We start from the raw sequence: 19,132 nt of genomic DNA, 5'->3' as shown, positions 1-19,132 counted from the left end.
CTCTCCCCACCCCCAGTACCTTTTCCCTTTGGAGGCATTTGGGGGCGTTTGGAATCTTGGCCTCCCCTTAGTCCAGCTCCCGACGAAAACTTAGGGGGAGGCCGCCGCTCGATGTGCGTGGCCCCCGCGGACACGCACTGGGGCGTGGGGCGCGCTCGGGGCGGCCAGTGCGCGGCTCCAGCCGTCTCCACGCCAGCCTCGTGCCGGAGGGGGCGCGGCCGTGACTCACCCCCTCCCCCTGCGCTCCCTCCTTCGCCCTCTCACAGACGTACACCCCTCCCCTGCTATCCCGCCCCGGACTCCGGCTCCGGCTCCGATTGCAGTCTGCAACCTCCTCTGCCGCCGCTACCAAGTCGCTGGCGGCTCAGGTGGCTCCGCTTCGATGTCCTAGTCCAGCGCCCCCCGTCCCCCCGCCCCGGGCCGGATTCGGCGGGGCTGCCTTCACCCTCCGCTGGAGTCATGAGGGCGAACGCGGCTCTGCAGGTGCTGGGCTTCCTTCTCAACCTGGCCCGGGGCTCCGAGGTGGGCAACTCCCAGGCAGGTAAGCGGCGCGGGATCACCGGCCGTCTCGGAACCTGGGATCCCGAACCGAGTGCGCGGAATCCTGGAGGGCAGGAGCTGGGGCGGGGCGAGGTTGGGGTGCCGACCCGGGTCTGCTGGGACCACCTAGGCAGGAACCGTCAGGTCGGGTTCTCGGCGCGGTCCGGGCGGGGTCGGGATTCCTGACCACCCTCCCTGCCCCCCCCCCAACCCTCGGCAGCGCGTCGCCGGCCTTCTAATTTGTCTCTCTCTCGGGGGGGCTGACGCCGAGACAGATCACGCTTCCGAGGGGCCCTACATGTAGGGAGGGGGCTGGGACCTCCGTTCTGTAAACGTGAGGAGATGATCGGAGGTGGAGGTCTTGGCGGGGGGGGAGGGGGGCTCAGTTCATTCCCCAAGCCCATCCCTCGGGTTTCAGCACCTCCAGTTTCGTTGTTTTGCCGACAGGGCGGAGCTATGGAAGGGTTGGAGGGGGTTGTTGTTCTCTACGTTTGGAAAAACAAGAGTGGCACCTCCTCTTCCGTGAGTCGGCCTGCCCTGGGAAGGGCTGAGACTAACCAAAGGGCCAAGTACAGGTGACATCAGGGTGAGAGGGCACGCAGAGGCTGACCTCCCTCTTTTCCTGAGAATAATAAAGCTGGCTGGTCCCGACTTGACCAAGCTCTCTGTCAAGACCCAGATCAATTCAACTAATTTTTATTGAGCATCTACTATGTACAAGGCTCTGGGCCAGGAGCTGCAGGGTCAAGGACTTCCAGCCTGTGTTTCTCAGTTTGTCTTTTCCCTCCCCAACCTGAGACCAACAGGGCATCTCCCACCTTCTGAGCTTCCTGTCCTGGGAGTCCTTCCTAAATCCCCAGCTTCTCCCACACCTACAGTCTGTTTATTGTCGGACTCTGTCCCCTGGAGTCTAGACAAGAGTCACATTGCTCATGGGTTCCCCCACCTCCCATCCATCCGAGCCCACCCCCTTGGGGTGTCTCTGGGACCATGGACACCTGAGGGTGCTGGTGTTGCTCGCATTGGAGGAATCCTGTTGATCTCTTCCCCTCCCCCAGATCTCAGCTTGGGGTTTGGTACAGCCAGGGCCTCTTCCCCGGAGTGGGAGTGGGAGAAACACCTGTGCTTCCCCCACAGTTGCTGGGCCTAAATTTAGACCTGGGATCTTGAATGTGAAACTCCCAGCTGGTGTAGGGGGGGGGGTCTGGGGACTGGAGTGGGAGGGACCAAATAGAATGCATCAGCGTCCCATCCAGGCTCTCAGAATCTTCCCCCAGGAACCCAGGAGTCCCAGATCCTGGCCACCTTCCCTGAAGGAGACAGGAGGCAGGCATGGTTGGGTTTCTTTACCCTTTATCTGGATCCTGCAGCCTCTGGGCATCCGGCCCTGTCTCAGTCCTTCTATAGTCCCTTTGTCCTGGCTGTGATGGGGGTGGGGGATATTGGAGAGGAGGCCTCTGGTTGAGGAGGGGCTGGAGATTCCTGGTCTGACCCACCCCAGTGCTCTCTACCAAAGGCGCGCCCAGGCCCCTCCCTAGGCCCCTGGTGCCTGGGTACAGCAGGGATTTTTATTATTCCTTCCCCCCTGCCCTCCTCCCCAAGCTGCCTGTTCTCCTTAGAGGTGGTTTTCACGTTCTTTTCCTGAGCAGGCCCTTTGCTCCCTGTTTGTGTGATATGGACTTTACCCTCAGGGTGGCAGAGAATGGGGCCTCTAACACTGTAGCCTTCCGGACACAGACACAGAGTCTACACAAACACTATAAAGGCAGGTGGGATGGATGGGGCCACCTGAAATACTTCCTTATAAGGAAACCCAAGGACAGAACCAGTATGGATTTCTGGGCCAGTGGGGGAGCTGGGCACACGCTTGTCTATGTGTGTATGTGTGTGTGTGTGTGTGTGTGAGTGTAGGTCGCACATGAATGTACACAAACACATCACATACCCCATTTCTCTGTGCAGTAATCTTGGCTCCTTCCTTATCTGGGGAGAAGGATTGGCGCCTTGACTTGAAGAGGGGGTGTCCTGCCAGGAAGGGGTTTAGGGTGGGGCTGTTCCCTAAATGACTAACCTTCCTAGTTTCTTTCCTTTCAGCCCAAGGACCCTAGAGTTCCCAGGCTCCTCTGCGAGCTCCCAGCCCGTTTACCCCTCTGCTGGGTCTAGCCTACCCCCTTCCTTAGCATTGTGGGGAGCCATAGAGAATGGGAGCCCTCAAAGGTCAAGTGGTCAGCCTAGGGGTGTATCTAGGAGGAGGGGTTGGGGCCTCACTAATCTCCCTTCCTCCATTCCCACTCCCGCCTCCTACTAAACTGCCAGCGCCTCAGGGAAGGGTGGTTGGAACAGGTGGTATCTACCCCCCACCCTCCCCATAGTCTTTCAGTGAGCAGAGGAAAGAGACAGAGGTAGGGCCTCAGGGACCAAGATTTCGCACAGCCCCTATATCCTCCATACTTACAAGGTCAAGTGAACCCCCAAGACTGGCATATCTCATGAGGATTGCCATGTTGGAAAGCTTTTTAATGAATCTTTTGACAATGAAATGGGGTGGGAGGCTTAGAATGGGGGCAATCCTCTGCTGTTTCCCTCCAGGCTACGGTGTATTGACTGGAAAATGTGAGGCCGAGGAGCTGGGGTGTGTTGGGATAGGGGAAGGGAAAAGGGAAGCCAGAGTTTAGGAAGGGGGGTGCGGGGTAGGCAACCAGCTCCTTATCTTTCAGCTTTAAAGACAAAGCTCACATTGACCCCCTCTCCCCACCAGAGCTCCCCCTCTAGTGAGGTCACTTGCCTGAGCCTAAGGCTTGTGGGTGGAGGGGGGCGGGTGCTACTGAGGACAGGGTGTCTCGGGACAGGGTGGAGCAGCCCCCTCCTCCTAGATAGAATTGCCTCATTGTGGGCTGAACTGTGGCCCTGGGCACTGCCCCCACCCTCTGCCCCCATCCCACCCTCAGTAGACACAATAGGGGCTGTGTGCTAGCCCAAAGAGATATTTATTCCAGGACCTAGAGAGAGGCAGGATGGGGTAGAGAAGTAAGTACCCTGGTCAGAGAGGGGGAAGGGAAGAGGAGGGTAACCAAGTTGTGGTCCTTTTCTAACCTCTCTAGGGAGGGAAAGAAAACCCTACATCCTCTTTGATTAACTCCTTAGTACCCAAAGTCGTACCTGAAAGAGGCACAGAGGAAGGCCCTGGTGGAAGAGGGAAACCTTTTCACCTGCCTGTTCAGAGAGATGGTGAGGGGATTCTGCGAGAGGCGGGATTAAGGCTCTCAGTCCAACATAAGCCTTCATTTCTCTCTCTAGGGGTGACGACTGGAGGCGGCTGCTTCCTAATCCTGTTGAATGTTACTGTAGGAGGGCAACCCAGGGGATGGTTTTGGGGGACCAGCCTGAAAACTTGTGTCCAGCTCTCTGTCATTCTTACCTCCCCTTTGAGCAGTGTGTCCTGGGACTCTGAATGGGCTGAGTGTGACGGGCGATGCCGAGAACCAATACCAGACATTGTACAAGCTCTACGAGAGGTGCGAGGTGGTGATGGGGAACCTTGAGATTGTGCTCACAGGACACAATGCTGACCTCTCCTTCCTGCAGGTTAGAGTGCCTGACTCCCTACCTCAACCTCTTCCTCCTTAATCCTCCCCACAGTAGCCTCCTTCCCTTCCTCAGGGCTACCCTCTGCTGGAGTTCAGCATTCCTAAAACTCTGCAGTTCCGAAGATCCCAGCCTGTGTGTTTATGGGGCAGTGACTGGAATCTGGAACCTCTGGTCTGGTCGCTGTCGCCAGGGATGCACAGGGGCTGGCGATGAGAAGTGGGCAGCGGTGGGATAGTGTTCTGCACCAGGGGCCAAGGGAGAGAGGCACCTAGGAAGATGAGGAAGGGACCAAGCAAGGACCCTCCTGGCATGAGGAGCTCTGAGAAGGAAAGGGTAGGAGATTAGAATTCCTCAGTCACTTCTGCCACCTGTCTTCCTTGGCAGAAGGGACACTGCAGTGTGACACCAGCTACACCTACTCCACAGTAGGAATTAGAAAGAATTAGAGGGGTGCCTGGGTGGCTCAGTTGGTTAAGCAACTGCCTTTGGCTCAGGTCATGATCCTGGAGTCCCAGGATCGAGTCCCACATCGGGCTCCCTGTTCAGCAGGGAGTCTGCTTCTCCCTCTGACCCTCCCCCTCTCGTGCTGTCTCTCTTATCCTCTCTCTCTCTCTCAAATAAATAAATAAAATCTTTAAAAAAAAAAAAAAAGAAAGAATTAGAGGGGTTAGGGATTCCTTAATGAGGAGATTGAGGCTTTTTTCCCTATTTTCCCTCCCACTGACACAATCTGTTCCATCACAGTGGATCCGAGAAGTGACCGGCTATGTCCTCGTGGCCATGAATGAGTTCTCTACGCTGCCACTGCCCAACCTCCGGGTGGTGCGGGGGACGCAGGTGTACGATGGGAAGTTTGCCATCTTTGTCATGTTGAACTATAACACCAACTCCAGCCATGCTCTGCGCCAGCTCCGCTTTACTCAGCTCACTGGTCAGTTCCTGACGATTCCTTCTAGTCTTGCCCCTCAACCAACCTGCAGTCAGGGGCCTCCTCGATGATAACCCAGGACTGCTCGCTAAGCGCCCCCTTCATGGGGCCCATCACCTTGACCACTGTGGTCTAAAGGCCCGCTGCTCCCCAGGGGGAGGGTCCTCATGTCCCACGGGGCTGGAGTTGGAGCTAGATCTGTTACCCACTCCTCTGCCTTTAAAGTACAGTCTACTTTGATGTCCCTCCATCCCTGGGAATGGGAATCCTATCTCCTCCCCCGCACAATTCCCCACAAGCTGGGGGGAGTATGGGGCTAAATACCACATGGTTACCTTTTACTTCTCCCTGTCCCAGTCAGTTGGAAAACACACAGGTAGGGTGGAGGAAGGAGGTGATTGAGTCAGGGATCTTCTCTCTTTCTTTCCTTTCCCCTCCCCCACTGGCTAAACCGGATCTGGACAGGTGTCTGAGGAGGCCGGAGTTTCTTTTGGCCTGGCTCCTCCTCTATCTTACAAGGCAAGCCTTCTCTGCAGTTTGGATTTAATTAGACATCCTTGTCTGCCCCATTTCCCCTTCTCCTGAGTCTTGGGTGGCCTTTTGGGTTGGTGCAGGGGGAGGGGGAGGGAAGAGGAGGTCTGCTGTAGCCCTTAACCCTGTCACTTCTCTTCCCTACCTCAGAGATTCTGTCAGGGGGCGTTTATATTGAGAAGAATGATAAGCTTTGTCACATGGACACAATCGACTGGAGGGACATCGTGAGGGACCGAGATGCCGAGATAGTGGTGAAGGACAATGGCAGGAGCTGTGAGTGACCATGATCAAGACTGCTCCCCTACCCCCACCAAACAGAGTGACCCCTTTCACCATCATCATTATATCCCTAATCTGAACCCACCTCTCCACCGAAAAGCAACACTTCAGGCCCTAGACCTGCCAAGGAGAGAGCAGGTCAGCCTCCTAGAATCCAGACTCCCAAAGCATTATGTGAAGAAAAGGAGCAAAAGATGTCTGTGTACTAAGTGGGGAAGCCAAATCTTTGGACTCCATATCCACATCTCTTTTCATTACAACATTCTCCCTTCTTCTTGGAACCTGCCTCCCCCTGATCACAGTCTGCTGCTCCCTGTCCACTCACACACACACATATTCCTACTGGCTTCAGTTTGCCAAGGAGGAACCAAGTTCCTGGGTTGGGACTGGGGCCGAGCTTGGCAACTGCCCCAGACTCTCCCGTTCAGCTGCCCTGTGGGTGCTGCGGAGGTGTGGCTCCACCCCTTGTTGACAGGTTCACTTGAGCCCAGCCCTGCTCTGCAAGGGCAAGGAGGGACACTGCCCTGGCTCTTCGCTTCGAGGGACTGGGGTGCTTGTGTGCTGACGTCATACCCTGTTGACTCAAGCAAGCCTTTCTTAGCCCTGACAGCCCTTTGTGTTGCTTTCCTTCCCAACCAGGTCCCCCGTGTCATGAGGCCTGCAAGGGGCGATGCTGGGGTCCTAGCCCAGAAGACTGCCAGACATGTGAGTTTACTCCCCTCCAAAAACGTCAAGCTCATACACTTTCGTATCCCTTCCCCCCCGCCACCAACCTATGTCAACACTGTGGGTAGGGACAAGCCTAGAGGGCAAGAGGGTGAGCACTGGCCCCAGTATAGTCTTAAAGTACTTTTTTTTTTTTTTTAAGATTTTATTTATTTGAGAGAGAGCACATGAGAGGGGGGAGGGTCAGAGGGAGAAGCAGGCTCCCCGCTGAGCAGGGAGCCCGATGCGGGACTCAATCCCGGGACTTCAGGATCATGACCTGAGCCGAAGGCAGTCGCTTAACCAACCCTGGCCGCAGGACAGTCTTAAGAGCCCTGACTGCCATGCTTTCTCTTTCTATAGTGACCAAGACCATCTGTGCCCCTCAATGTAACGGTCACTGCTTTGGGCCCAACCCCAACCAGTGCTGCCATGATGAGTGCGCAGGAGGCTGCTCAGGCCCTCAGGATACAGACTGCTTTGTATGTACCACCATTTGCCCAGATTCCGAAATGGGGATGTGGGCTTTGGGGAGGAAGTAGGGACACACACATAACGTGAGTTTTATGAATGTCCTATGTCCCTAGGCCTGTCGACTCTTCAATGACAGTGGGGCCTGTGTACGCCAGTGTCCACAGCCTCTTGTCTACAACAAGCTAACTTTCCAGCTGGAACCCAATCCCCACACCAAGTATCAGTATGGTGGAGTTTGTGTAGCCAGCTGTCCTCGTAAGTGCCTAAGAAGAGGAACAATGGTAGTGGAACCAGAATTTTATTTTTTTTATTTTTTTTTATTTTTTTTTTAAAGATTTTATTTATTTATTTGAGACAGAGAGAATGAGAGAGAGAGAGAGCACATGAAAGGGGGGAGGGTCAGAGGGAGAAGCAGACTCCCTGCCGAGCAGGGAGCCCGATGCGGGACTCGATCCCGGGACTCCAGGATCATGACCTGAGTCGAAGGCAGTCGCTTAACCAACTGAGCCACCCAGGCGCCCTGGAACCAGAATTTTAGACAAAATTTTAGGAGGTAAAAGAGATCAAGTTGGGTGGTAAATAGAGGATGTAGGTTGTGATCGTCTAACCACCTCCAGTGAATGATCCCTTTGTCCTGCTCGCCCATCTGCTTCCCCATGATTTTTAGCAATTGCTCCTAGTTCTGCAACAAAGAGCAAAGGGCCTTTCTCATCCATAGGACAGTGCTTAAGGAACCTTGGGTGGTGGATTGGGACAATCCAGCACAGAGCAGGAGGGAGCAAGGTTCAGTTGGTCGTTGGCAGTGTTTCTCCCTCGTCTCTAATGGTGCCCTCCTCTCTCCTAGATAACTTTGTGGTGGATCAAACGTCTTGTGTCCGGGCCTGTCCTCCCGACAAGATGGAAGTAGATAAAAATGGACTTAAGATGTGTGAACCTTGTGGGGGCCTGTGCCCCAAAGGTGAGTAGGAGATGGTGAGGAGGTGGTGAAGAGACCAATGAGGCCCCACCTACTGAGCCTCTTTTGTGTTTACAGCTTGCGAGGGGACAGGCTCTGGGAGCCGCTTCCAGACTGTGGACTCTAGCAACATTGATGGATTTGTGAACTGCACCAAGATCCTGGGCAACCTGGACTTTCTTATCACTGGCCTCAATGGGTTAGAGATTTTGCTTCCTCTCTCTAATCCGCCACTCCATCCATCCCCACACAGTTCATTGCATTTGGCTCAACCCTTTATATGGGCAGCTGATTAGGAATATAAATCATATCATGAATATAAATCGAGCCCTGCATTCTGCTCTGTGCTAGAGATTCTCTCCCTCCCCCTCTGCTCCTCCCCCTGCTTTCTCTCTCTCTCTCTTTCAACATACATACATACATACATAAATAATAAATCTTTTTAAAAAATTAAAGAAAAAATAAAAGGAATATAAATCATAAAATTTTAGAGGTCACACAGTACCTAACCATACCTAACTCTGTTTCCCACCCGGGACTTGAATCCCCTCAGAGACATCCCTAAGCAATCTGATACCATCTAGCTGAATGGCAGGGGACAAGGACATTGTGTCCTCCTACTTCTTTCTTTAAAGATTTTACTTATTCTATTTATTTATTTTAGAGAGAGAGAGAGCAAGAGGTGGGGGAGTAAGGGGGAGAGGGAGAGAGAGAATCCCAAGCAGGTTCCATGCCAAGCGCACAGCCTCATGTGGAGCCCGATCTCATGACCCTGAAATCATGATCTGAGCCGAAATAAGAGTCCAATGCCTAATGGACTGAGCCACCCAGGCACCCCTTAAGATTTTATCTTTATGTAATCTCTGCACCCAACATGGGGCTTGAACTCACAACCCTGAGACCAAGAGTCACATGCTCCACCAATCAATTTTTTAAGATTTTATTTATATATATATTTATTTATTTATTAGAGAGAGAGCACATGGGAGTTGGGGGAGAAGCAGATGGGAAAGGAGAAGGAGGTGAGCACAGAGCTGAGCCGGGGCTCGATCCCATGACCTGAGATCATGACCCCAGCTGAAACCAAGAGTTGGACGCTTAACTGACTAAGCCACCCAGGTGTCCCCTGAATCAATTTTTTTTTTAATTTTTATTTATTTGACAGAGAGAGACAGCGAGAAAAGGGACACAAGCAGGGGGAGTGGGAGAGGGAAAAGCAGGCTTCCCGCCGGCCAGGGAGTCTGACGTGGGGCTCGATCCCAGGACCCTGGGATCATGACCCGAGCCGAAGGCAGACGCCCAACGACTGAGCCACCCAGGCGCCCCTCCCTGAATCAATTTTTTAATGAGAGTTGCCACATGATGATTTTCTAATTCCATTATTCCTTATTCCTTCTGCATTTATTTGTTGGCATTTTAGTGTTAGGAAGAGTCTTCCCTTCCACTGATTGATTGATTGATTGATTGATACCTATTTTGTTCAGTCCTTTAAAATCTTTTATAGTCATTATTTTGGTGGTCAGGTGTCTCTGATCTGGCTATTGGGGGCTACTTCAAGCCGGATCCTGTGTTCTTTGGGCTTGTACCCTTCATTTTCTGAGCGCTTCCTTACTTTTTTGCATCAGCTGCTATAAACTTGTTCTATTTCTCCTGCCCTAACCATTTCTCCAAGGAGCCCTGTTTCCTTTTAGTGGAGAATGGTATTTAGAAACTAATTTCTGAGGCTAGGCATGCTTCTTGCTACTGGGTTCTACTTCTACCTTGTTGACTGGTTTTTACTGTTCTCTCCAGAGACCCCTGGCACAAGATCCCTGCCCTGGACCCTGAGAAGCTCAGTGTCTTCCGGACAGTACGGGAGATCACAGGTGAGCGGGAGGAGAGGGTGCCTTTTCTAGGAGGAGGAGGTGAACCACCGGCACAGACTGTTGTATAACTATTTACAGAATTATGTCCCAGGCGAGAGGAGAGGGGACCTGTAGAACCTGGGGAAGCGAAGGGAGAGGACTCCCTGCTCACGTGCCTCTCTCCAACCCCTCAGGTTACCTGAACATCCAGTCCTGGCCTCCGCACATGCACAACTTCAGTGTCTTTTCCAACCTGACAACCATTGGGGGCAGAAGCCTGTACAAGTGAGTAGTGAAGAGTGTGGCGGTGGTCGGATGAACCCAGGCAGTGAACCCCGTTTCTCAGGCATCCTGGAGTGAAATACAGGTGTTGTCTCATAGAGCATGCCCAAGGGGTCTGACAGTTTGAAGGGGAAAAGGCAGAAGGAAGGGGAATCGCTCTTACTGGTCTGCCTGGCCCAGAGCAAATGTGTGGAATGAAAATGAATCCACTGCACGGTCATTTTTCCCGGTGTAGTCTCCCTTCTTATCCTGTCTCCTTGTTCTCAGCCGGGGTTTCTCTTTGTTGATCATGAAGAACTTGAATATAACATCTTTGGGCCTCCGATCTTTGAAAGAAATTAGTGCTGGGCGTATCTACATAAGTGCCAATAGGCAGCTCTGCTACCACCATTCTCTGAACTGGACCAGGCTGCTTCGGGGGCCTCCGGAGGAGAGACTAGACATCAAGCATAATCGGCCCCGCAGGGACTGCGGTGAGGGAAAGGGCCCATGGGGTGGAGGGGAAAAAGAAGTCCGGGAGGGGAGGGTGCAGTGTAGGGACTGTTCTGGCCTGGAAGCAGGAATAGGGATGGGGACGGGGCAGAGCCAAGGAGAGGGGCGTGTTAGGCTGGAGGCACTTAGGAGGAAGAGTTCAGAAGAGGGCCTGTGAGGAGCCCCCTCCTGACTCACCCCTTCCTTTCCAGTGGCAGAGGGCAAAGTGTGTGACCCCCTGTGCTCCCCTGGGGGGTGCTGGGGCCCAGGTCCCGGTCAGTGCCTATCCTGTCGAAACTACAGCCGAGGAGGTGTCTGTGTGACCCACTGCAACTTTCTGAATGGGTAACTGAGGGGCGAGAGAGTCAAGCAGGGGTGGGGGCATGGGGCCGTGGGATGGAGCTATTCAGGTGGCACCTGAAAGCCTTTAGTCAACTTTCTTTTTTATTTTTTTAAAGATTTATTTATTTATTTTAGAGAGGGGTGGGGGAAGGGCAGGGGGAGAGGGAGAGAGAAACCCAAGCAGACTTGAGCCTGACATGGGGCCTGAGATCACAGCCTGACGTGGAACCAAGAGTTGGACGCTTAACTGACTGCACCATCCAGGCGCCCCTAGACAACTTTCTGCATATGCCTTGGTGGGAATGAGTAAGGGGACGCTGTCATTGGGGGATCGGGACATAAAGGTCAGGACTTAGAAGTGACCCTCTCCCTTTGCCCCCCACTGCAGGGAGCCTCGTGAGTTTGCCCACGAGGCTGAATGCTTCTCCTGCCACCCGGAGTGCCGACCCATGGAGGGGGCTGCCACGTGCAATGGCTCGGTACAGTAGCAGCACCAGGATCTCTGAGGGGGCAGAGGGCAAGGCAACACGGGAAGGTCTTGGGGATGATACGGCCAAATCACAAGGCCAACACAGGGAGGTCAGATAACACCAGGCTCTGTGGATGGAGCATCCTAAATGGCTAGGTTGGTCCTGGCTGGGAAGTATGAAATTGACCTTGGGATCCCATTCTTCCCAACCTTCTCTCTTCCACCCAGGGCTCTGATGCTTGTGCTCAGTGTGCCCATTTTCGAGATGGGCCCCACTGTGTGAGCAGCTGCCCCAGTGGAGTCCTCGGTGCCAAGGGCCCCATCTACAAGTACCCAGATGCTCAGAATGAATGTCGGCCCTGCCACGAGAATTGCACCCAGGGGTCAGTGACGGGATGATAAGGGGGGAGGGGGAGAAACAAAACTAGGGGGGAAAGAAGAGGGTAAAATGGGAGCTGAAAGAAGAAAGGAACTATGGTTTAAGAATCGCTCCAAGCTGTATTAGGAAGGATTGGAGAAAGGGGATCTCTCAATAACAGCACAAAATTATACCACAGTTTTGAGAACCTGGAATAACCTCAGCTCAGGGGACTTTCATTCAAGAGAGGGACTCGGGGAGAGTTGGCAAGCTAGAGATGGGGGCCGTGTCTTATGATATGATTTGGGCTCCAGGATGGAATAGCATAGTAGGATCTGAAACAATGTTGTATGTTGAGGCTGTTGGAATTGAGCTTCTGTGGGAGTCTCCCAAGCTCCCATTTAAGGAGGTGACTTTCTTCTCCAGGTGTAAGGGACCAGAGCTACAAGACTGTTTAGGTCAAACACTGGCACTGATCAGGTATGGTGGGCTTGGAGATTTAGTTAGCTGGGGATATTTGGGAGAGAAGCTAGGGAGGGGGCAGTTAACTTGCTGGGAAGAGAGGAGTCTCTATTCATTCTGGCCTTCTACATACATCACTGTCACTGGACTTGGATACACAAGAATCCAGGCTTCTGGCCTTCCCTTCCTAAAATTAACCTGTAGTATCCTCAAGAAGTCCAGATTTAGGTTAACCCTTTCAGTGCTCAGGGATATGTGTATATGTGAATGTTAATTTCTTGCACCAGGTCTGTACTATACCTTTACTGTAGGCATAGATGACATTGTAAGGAAGGTGTAGACCCAGGATAATGCTGGACTTCTCTATCGCACAGCAAAACCCATCTGGCAGTGGGTTTAACAGTGGTAGTAGGATTGGCAGTGATTTTCCTGATCCTCGGAGGCACTTTTCTCTATTGGCGTGGGCGCCGGATTCAGAATAAGAGGGCTATGAGGCGCTACTTGGAACGGGGTGAGGTGAGTGTCTAGCTTACTCTTGAAAGGTACCCTATACTATCAGTCTTTAGGAGCCTCCTCCTTTCCCAGAGATTTGATTTCCTTTCTTCAAGGAGGTAGTATGGTCTGTTAGAAAGACCTCTGGCCGGAGAAATGGGAGACATGCATTCCAGTCCTGATTTTGCCACTAATTTGCCAACATGACTTTGAAGAAGTTACTTTCCTTCTCTGTGCCTCATTTTATGCACATATACAGAAGAAATAATAGCATTCATCCTTATAGGATGGCTATAAGAGTGAAAGTGCTTTGGAAAGCATAGAGAATTGTATAAAAGTACTTAAAGTGATAGCATTACCGACTTTTCCCCCCTTCCTCCCATCAAAGAGGAAACCCTACCCTCTTGATTCTTGATTTCATGAACACAAACAACGTCCTTAGTCCTTAGGGTCTGTTACTCCCCAATATGCCTGCAGTGCTTTTTAAGACTAGAGACAATTCCTCTTCTTGCTCCCCACCCCTTTGGGCTTTGTTGCTCTGGGCATCCACCCATAGGGAGGGGGTTGGAGTGGAACATGGGAATGGACTTCCCTGAGTATTTTCTTCCTTCTGCTCCTCAGAGCATAGAGCCTCTGGATCCCAGTGAGAAGGCTAACAAAGTCTTGGCCAGAATCTTCAAAGAAACAGAGTTGAGGAAGCTTAAAGTGCTTGGCTCAGGCGTCTTTGGAACTGTGCACAAAGTGAGTGGCCCACAAGAGGTCTGTGGAGGAGGAAGGGAAAGGATCTAGGGTGAAGCAGAGAAAGATTTTAGGGAAAGGGCTAGCCCGGGGAGAATGACCTAAGGCTGACTCCTGCCCAAAACTTCCCAGGGAGTATGGATTCCTGAGGGTGAATCAATCAAGATTCCAGTCTGCATTAAAGTCATTGAGGACAAGAGTGGACGGCAAAGTTTTCAAGATGTGACGGATGTGAGTGAGGGAAGGGTATTGTGTATGTCACTGGGAGAGAGGTCACTATTAGATACAATTTTGTAGAAGCATGGTCCTGTGTTAGCAGATACTGCTAGCCATACTGATGTCCTTGAATGTTGGGGTAGCCCTGGTCTGGGTGTACGTGGACCTTTTCCGTCCCTGGATAACCCTTCCTGTGCCTCATAGCATATGCTGGCCATTGGCAGCCTAGACCACGCCCACATCGTACGGCTGCTGGGACTGTGCCCAGGATCATCTCTGCAGCTCGTCACTCAGTACTTGCCTCTGGGTTCCCTGTTGGATCATGTGAGACAACACCGTGGAGCCCTGGGGCCCCAGCTGCTGCTCAACTGGGGAGTCCAGATTGCCAAGGTGAGAGGAATCTGGAAGAGTTCTGTGACTGAACTTCCTGCCTGGTGGCTGGCAGGGAGGTTGAAGTTCTGAGAGGCGCCTTCAGGGTTTGGGATGATTCTGGGTCTCAAGGATCAGTTCCCCCAACCTTGAGAATACCTCCTTCCTCTGTAGGGGATGTACTACCTCGAGGAACATGGTATGGTGCATAGGAACCTGGCGGCCCGAAATGTGCTCCTTAAGTCACCCAGTCAGGTTCAGGTGGCAGATTTTGGGGTGGCTGACCTGCTGCCCCCTGATGATAAGCAACTACTACACAGTGAGGCCAAGGTGAGGTGACACGAAGGGCTGGGTAAGGAGGTGGGGGTGGAGTGAAGCAGGGGAACAGGGAGCAGTCAGTGGTCTCCTTCAGAGGCAATCAGATGCTGCACAGTAAGTTCAAGGAGAGGAACCTGGAAATGCCAGAAATTCAAATTCAGAAAGCAACAAGGAAAAGAATTATTGAGAACTTGGGGTTTAGAAGTGCTGAGAAAACTTGTGGAAGTCAACTGATGACACTTTTGCCTTTAATTCCCCAGACTCCAATTAAGTGGATGGCCCTGGAGAGTATCCACTTTGGGAAATACACACACCAGAGTGACGTCTGGAGTTATGGTCAGTCCATTTGGATACCCTCCATACCATCACTGGCCCAAATTCCATTGTTGCCTTTTGAGAGACCCCTTAGAATTTCTAAGCCTTCCAGATCCTTGTGTTAGATCGAGTTCTGCTTTCCCTTCATCCTCACTCCCAGGTCTACTACTTTGCCATCAACTAGTCATGTCTTCCTATACCAGGAGTGACAGTTTGGGAGCTGATGACCTTTGGGGCAGAGCCCTATGCTGGGCTACGACTGGCTGAAGTACCAGACCTGCTAGAGAAGGGGGAGCGATTGGCACAGCCGCAGATCTGTACCATTGATGTCTACATGGTCATGGTCAAGTGTGAGTTACCTGCCGATCCCAGCCATTTCCTTCCTTCTTCCTTCCTGCCTTCCTGCCTTCCTGCCTTCCTCCCTCCCTCCCTTCCTTTTTAGATTTATCTATTTATTTGAGAGAGACAGAGAGAGACCTCATGGGGGGGGGGTGGCAGAGGGAGAGAAAGTGCGAGTCCCAAGCAGACTCCACGCTGAGCAAGGAGCCTGATTCTTGACTTGATCTCATAACCTGGGCCGAAACCAAGAATTGGGGCTTAACTGACTGCACCACCCAGGCACCCCCCCAGCCATTTTCTAACTGACTTCCCTCCCTACTCCACTCCCCTCTTATGGCTCTATCTACATCTTACCCCCAGGTTGGATGATTGATGAGAACATTCGTCCAACCTTTAAAGAACTAGCCAACGAGTTCACCAGGATGGCCCGAGACCCACCACGGTATCTGGTCATAAAGGTGAGCAGTGATTAGGAGTTGTCAAGGAGATCTAAAGGCACGGGGACTTGGCTGGAACTAGGATCCACCTTAACAATCACCTGTCCCTACAGAGAGAGAGTGGGCCTGGAATTCCCCCTGGAGCAGAGCCCCCTGCTCTGACAAACAAGGAACTGGAGGAGGTGGAGCTGGAGCCAGAACTGGAGCTAGACCTGGACTTGGAGGCAGAGGAGGATGGTCTGGCGGCCACACTAGGCTCTGCCCTCAGCCTGCCAATTGGAACACTTAACCGGCCCCGTGGGGTAAGGCATTTCCCAGCGTTTTAAGACTTTCTGCACCCTGAGCCGTCTACCTACCTGCACCCTCATGAACCCCACTGATGCCTAGGTTAACTACTCAAAGACCCCCATGGTGAGTAGATTTCTCCCTTAATCTAAACCTCTTCCTCACCTTTTTCATCCTAGAGCCAGAGCCTTTTAAGCCCATCTTCTGGATATATGCCTATGAACCAGGGTAATCTTGGGGATACTTGCCAGGTAAGGTCTGTCTCTTTAAGGGGCTGCTGAGAGGCTGGGTGGCAGTGTCTTAGGATCCATAGGGGCAGTGTGGGAGACTTTAGAAATCTTTGAGGTTTCATCAGTGCCCCACAAAAAAGAAGGCATTGAACAACCCAGTTTTCTGAACAAATATCTCTTTCCTTGTCTCTGTGTAAATCTCCATGTATTATTTTCCTCCTTAGGAGTCTGCAGTTTGTGGGAGTGGTGAGCGGTGCCCCCGGCCAGCCTCTTTGCACCCAATGCCACGGGGACGCCTGGCATCGGAGTCCTCAGAGGGCCACGTGACAGGTTCTGAGGCTGAGTTCCAGGAGAAGGTGTCAATGTGTAGAAGCCGGAGCCGGAGCCCACGGCCACGTGGGGACAGTGCCTACCATTCCCAGCGCCACAGCCTGCTCACTCCTGTCACCCCACTCTCCCCACCAGGGTTAGAGGAAGAGGATGTCAATGGATATGTCATGCCAGACGCACACCTCAAAGGTGCCTGACTCCTCCTAGAGCTTTCCTCAAGTCCTTCTCTGATCCCTTCCCCAGGCTCCTCTTAATCCTTTCATCTTCTCTGATCTTACCCCTTCCTTTTCATTTTTTCCTAACTTTCCCCAACTCCCCACCCCCTGCCACCATGTTCTCCACATACCTATCCTCTCTCCTCAATCCCCAGGTACTCCCTCCTCCCGGGAAGGCACCCTTTCTTCAGTGGGCCTCAGTTCTGTCCTGGGTACTGAAGAAGACGATGAAGATGATGAGTATGAATACATGAACCGGAAGAGAAGGCGCAGTCCGACTCGTCCCCCTAGGCCCAGTTCTCTCGAGGAGCTGGGTTATGAGTACATGGATGTGGGATCAGACCTCAGCGCTTCCCTGGGCAGCACACAGAGTTGCCCACTCAACCCTGTGCCCCTCATGCCTGCTGCTGGCACAACCCCAGATGAGGACTATGAATATATGAATCGGCGACATGGTGGAGGAGCTCCTGGGGGAGATTACGCAGCCATGGGGGCCTGCCCAGCAGCTGAGCAAGGGTATGAAGAGATGAGAGCTTTCCAGGGGCCTGGACACCATGCCCCCCATGTCCATTGTGCCCGCCTCAAAACTCTCCGTAGTTTAGAAGCCACTGACTCCGCTTTTGATAACCCTGATTACTGGCATAGCAGGCTTTTCCCCAAGGCTAATGCTCAGAGAACATAACCCCTGCTCCCTGAAGTACTCAGGGAGCATTTCATGGCAGCTAGTGCCTCTAGAAGGTACCCCTCTTCTCCCTAGTCCCTCCCTCACGGGTCTCAGTCCTATTTCCCCAGTCCTAGACAATTCCATTCAACCTTTGGAGGCTTTTAAACACTTTTACACAAAATTCTTGTGAGATGTAGCCAGCTGTGCACTTTCTTCTCTTTCCTAATCCCGGGAAAGGAGATTTCCCCTATTTTGTGTGCTTTTCCAATCCCATTCCTCTGCTTCCTCAGGGGGACTCCCTGGAGATATGAAGGATTACTCCCATGTCCCTTTCTCTCAGACTCTGACTTGTTGAGATTAGGCTTTAAAGTGTGCTTTTGTTTCCCACCAGACTCCTAAGGAAGAGGAAAAGCGGGGTAACCTGGCAGGGAAAAGTAAAATTTGGGGTGATGACTCAACCCCCTGGGAAGAATGGAAAGCTTCACATCTTGAGTGAAGAGGTTGGGCATAGATATTAAGGAGTACTATTAACTGAGCATTTACTATGCCACCTAATCCAATTAGGTGGATTATCTCACCTAATCCATACAATAATTCTGTGAGCTAGGTATTATCCCATTTCACAAATAAGGAAACTTAAGTAAATTAAGTGGTGGGTCCAGGATTCAGAATCTTCCAGTGCAGGTTTGCTCACTGTAAGGTATCAAGGCGAACTGATACAAGTCAAAGTTCTTGTAAGGGGCATTGTCTTCTTTTTGCACTGAATCAAGTCTAACCCCAACAACCACAGCCTCCTCCTACACCCAGACTTATCATTTCAGGAAGTGGGGGGGAACGGGGTGGTCGGAAGGAAAAATAACTGGACATTTTTGTGTAAACCATAACCTGTATGTGCTGTAAATGATCACTTCTTACCCAAGGGACAGAGTCACAATTGTCCCAAGAGCCACTTTTAGGGTCTCTTCTCATCCAGTAGTGGGAAACTTCCAGTTGGGATAGAAAGAGGACCCAGCTTCAGGCCTTCGTCCCTTTGGATGGGAAATGGGGTATCTTGTTATTACTGAAGATTTTTGTTTTGTTTTTATACACACCTGAATAAAAATGCCGGTTTTTCAGCTTCCTGTCTGTCAAATGAAGAAAACCTCGTGTGTGTAAGATAAATCACCCCTTTGCTCCTCAGCAGTGGATAGCCACCACCGCATGCTGCTTTCTGTCTTCTGACACTCCTGTTTTGCACCTTTCTCCAGCCCTACTTTTCTTTGTATTCACTGAAAACAAGCATAGCGCACAGTCCTTTTCATTGAAGGCTTTTACCAGGAATCTCTACAGGACAACCAACTGGGAATACAAAAACAAGAAAACCCACGTCTGGGAAAATAAGAAAAAGCCCTATTGATGTGGTGCCTCATGAGGTGGAACACTGAAACTCCCATGTTTCAGAACTCTTATTCTCTTGAAAAAAAGTATGTAAGAACACTTTCCTTAGGTGCCATCAAAGCCTATTGTTGGAACAATAGTGCCATCTTCAGTGGGAGTCTGGCCTCTAGATTGGGAGGCTGTAAATGAAGAATCCCGCCGGAGTCTAGCTGCCCAGTTAGCGCCGGCTCGTTGCTCCCTTGGTCTCCTTCCACACCGCTCCTGCCGCTCTCCGTTCTCCCAACATCGGAGGATGACTGGACCGGCTGAGCCGGTCCCGCCAGCCGCTCCGGGGATCCGGGGAAGGGCGCACCCAGCCTCCCCGCCCTTACCGTAGTCACTCCCCCCACCGCCGAGACTCCACCCTGCCCAGCTGCCTCTACTCGCGTGGCCCCGCCGTAGCTCCGCCCCTTCTCCCTTTAGCCCGCCCCTCTCTATTACGGGTTCTCGCTCTGTGCTCCTGGTGGTTGTGGTTTTTCCGGGAGAGACCACGCTTCCCCCCACGCTCGCCAACGGCTCCGCCTTCCCGCCGGAGCC

General features: G+C 52.3%; 1 protein-coding gene across 1 annotated transcript; it reads left to right on the top strand.

Annotated features, from left to right (window-relative positions):
* The first annotated feature begins 216 nt into the window (after nucleotides 1-216).
* On the top strand, nucleotides 217-18,297 carry ERBB3 (erb-b2 receptor tyrosine kinase 3). Its single transcript, XM_035002407.1, has 28 exons — nucleotides 217-541; nucleotides 3,974-4,125; nucleotides 4,873-5,059; nucleotides 5,738-5,863; nucleotides 6,509-6,574; nucleotides 6,938-7,056; nucleotides 7,162-7,303; nucleotides 7,893-8,006; nucleotides 8,082-8,202; nucleotides 9,795-9,868; nucleotides 10,042-10,132; nucleotides 10,397-10,602; nucleotides 10,813-10,945; nucleotides 11,331-11,421; nucleotides 11,640-11,794; nucleotides 12,196-12,249; nucleotides 12,606-12,747; nucleotides 13,345-13,464; nucleotides 13,594-13,692; nucleotides 13,882-14,067; nucleotides 14,221-14,376; nucleotides 14,625-14,700; nucleotides 14,883-15,029; nucleotides 15,379-15,476; nucleotides 15,569-15,757; nucleotides 15,920-15,991; nucleotides 16,195-16,489; nucleotides 16,671-18,297. The coding sequence occupies exons 1-28, from the start codon at nucleotides 460-462 to the stop codon at nucleotides 17,195-17,197; spliced, it is 4,020 nt and encodes a 1,339-aa protein (XP_034858298.1). The 5' UTR covers nucleotides 217-459; the 3' UTR covers nucleotides 17,198-18,297.
* The last annotated feature ends 835 nt before the right edge of the window (nucleotides 18,298-19,132 follow it).

The sequence above is a fragment of the Mirounga leonina genome, unplaced genomic scaffold, assembly GCF_011800145.1.
Source record: "Mirounga leonina isolate KUSES-001 unplaced genomic scaffold, KU_Mleo_1.0 Mir_126, whole genome shotgun sequence".
Lineage (NCBI taxonomy): Eukaryota > Metazoa > Chordata > Mammalia > Carnivora > Phocidae > Mirounga > Mirounga leonina.
This window is presented reverse-complemented; position numbering and strand designations above follow the sequence as displayed.

Excerpts from the sequence above, each read along its gene's own strand:
- ERBB3 (XM_035002407.1), top strand. The coding sequence starts at position 460 with ATGAGGGCGAACGCGGCTCTGCAGGTGCTGGGCTTCCTTCTCAACCTG. Across the intron at positions 13,465-13,593 it reads TCTTTGGAACTGTGCACAAA|GGAGTATGGATTCCTGAGGG; the intron begins GTGAGTGGCCCA and ends AAAACTTCCCAG. Across the intron at positions 15,992-16,194 it reads ATCTTGGGGATACTTGCCAG|GAGTCTGCAGTTTGTGGGAG; the intron begins GTAAGGTCTGTC and ends TTTCCTCCTTAG.